The 1,353-nt window shown below is 41.8% G+C and overlaps 1 protein-coding gene across 1 annotated transcript in view; it reads left to right on the top strand.

Annotated features, from left to right (window-relative positions):
• Positions 1–1,111, top strand: part of LOC101314164 (benzyl alcohol O-benzoyltransferase-like) — a 1,638-nt gene extending 527 nt beyond the window's left edge. The window contains exon 2 of the mRNA XM_004294663.1: positions 67–1,111. Coding sequence (XP_004294711.1) covers positions 67–993 — 927 coding nt within the window. The 3' untranslated portion in view covers positions 994–1,111. The remainder of the gene's footprint in view (positions 1–66) is intronic.
• The last annotated feature ends 242 nt before the right edge of the window (positions 1,112–1,353 follow it).

Here is a 1,353-nt window from a genome sequence, read left to right on the forward strand (position 1 = left end):
GTGATTTTCTCTAATAATGTTAATAAGAACATAGAGATAGACGACTAAACCACATATATGTGCTAGGTGACCATTTTGAGATGTGGAGGTTTCATACTTGCATTGCGCCTCAACCATACAATGTGCGATGCGCCTGGATTGGTCCAGTTCTTGAACACCGTAGGGGAGATGGCTCAAGGAAAAGATGCACCATCTATTCCACCAGTGTGGAAGCGAGAGGTCTTGAATGCTCGAGATCCACCTCGAATTACATGCACGCATCACGAATATGAGGAAACGATTGACTACTCGGATCCGAGCTCGGCTGCTACTGCCACAATGGTCGAACAATCTTTCTATTTTGGTCCCAAGGAAATGAAGGCCTTGAAGAAACATCTTCCGCTGCACCTTTCAGCTTGCTCCACATTTGACCTAATGACATCTTGCTTATGGAAATGCCGCACAGCTGCACTTGAGCTTCATCCGAAACAGGTTGTTCGGGTTTCATGCTTAGTCAATGCACGGGGCAAGGGCAACAATCTACATCTTCCTTTGGGTTACTACGGCAATGCGTTCGCATACCCAGCTGCTGTTTCGGAAGTGAAACAACTGTGTGAGAGTCCTTTGGGATATGCAGTGGAGTTGGTGATGAAGGCAAAAGCTGAAGTGAATGAAGAGTACATGCGATCAGTGGCGGATCTTATGGTATTAAGAGGAAGGCCTCCATATACATCAGCAGGGAACTTCCTAGTTTCAGATAATAGACGTACTGGCTTGGGAGAGGTGAACTTGGGGTGGGGAAAGCCTGTATTTTCTGGACCTCCCAAGGCCTTGAGCAATATTAGTTTCTATGTTCAGCACAAAAAGGAGAAAGAAGATGGAATTTTAGTGTCAGTGTGCTTGCCCTTGTGGAGTATGAAGAGATTCCAGCAGGAACTCGAGAAGATGACATTTCAGGAGATAGTGGAAAATAAAAATCACACTAGAGTTGCTAACGTTAAGTCTATGTTGTAGAATGTGTATGTTAAATATTATATGTATATGTGTAGGATATATTTTCCTAGCATTAAGGTTGTATCTTTATATAAACCCCATAATTGGAGAAGAATAATATATCGAAACATTACAAACCATATTTTATTCTTATTTTCTACTTGGTATCAGAGCAGGTTCAATCCTGGAACCTGTTGCGTATCGAATCCACAAATAACATTCTGAAAACCATCACCACAAATCCGCTGCATCATTATTGAAATCAAACAATACCTGAATCTCGAATCACACCACAAATAAATCGTTGCATACCACCATCATCAAAATCATAATTCCCGAATCCTTGAATTTTAAAACCCAAACCTCCAAAACCTTACACAC

The sequence above is a fragment of the Fragaria vesca genome, linkage group LG3, assembly GCF_000184155.1.
Source record: "Fragaria vesca subsp. vesca linkage group LG3, FraVesHawaii_1.0, whole genome shotgun sequence".
Classification (NCBI taxonomy): Eukaryota; Viridiplantae; Streptophyta; class Magnoliopsida; order Rosales; family Rosaceae; genus Fragaria; species Fragaria vesca.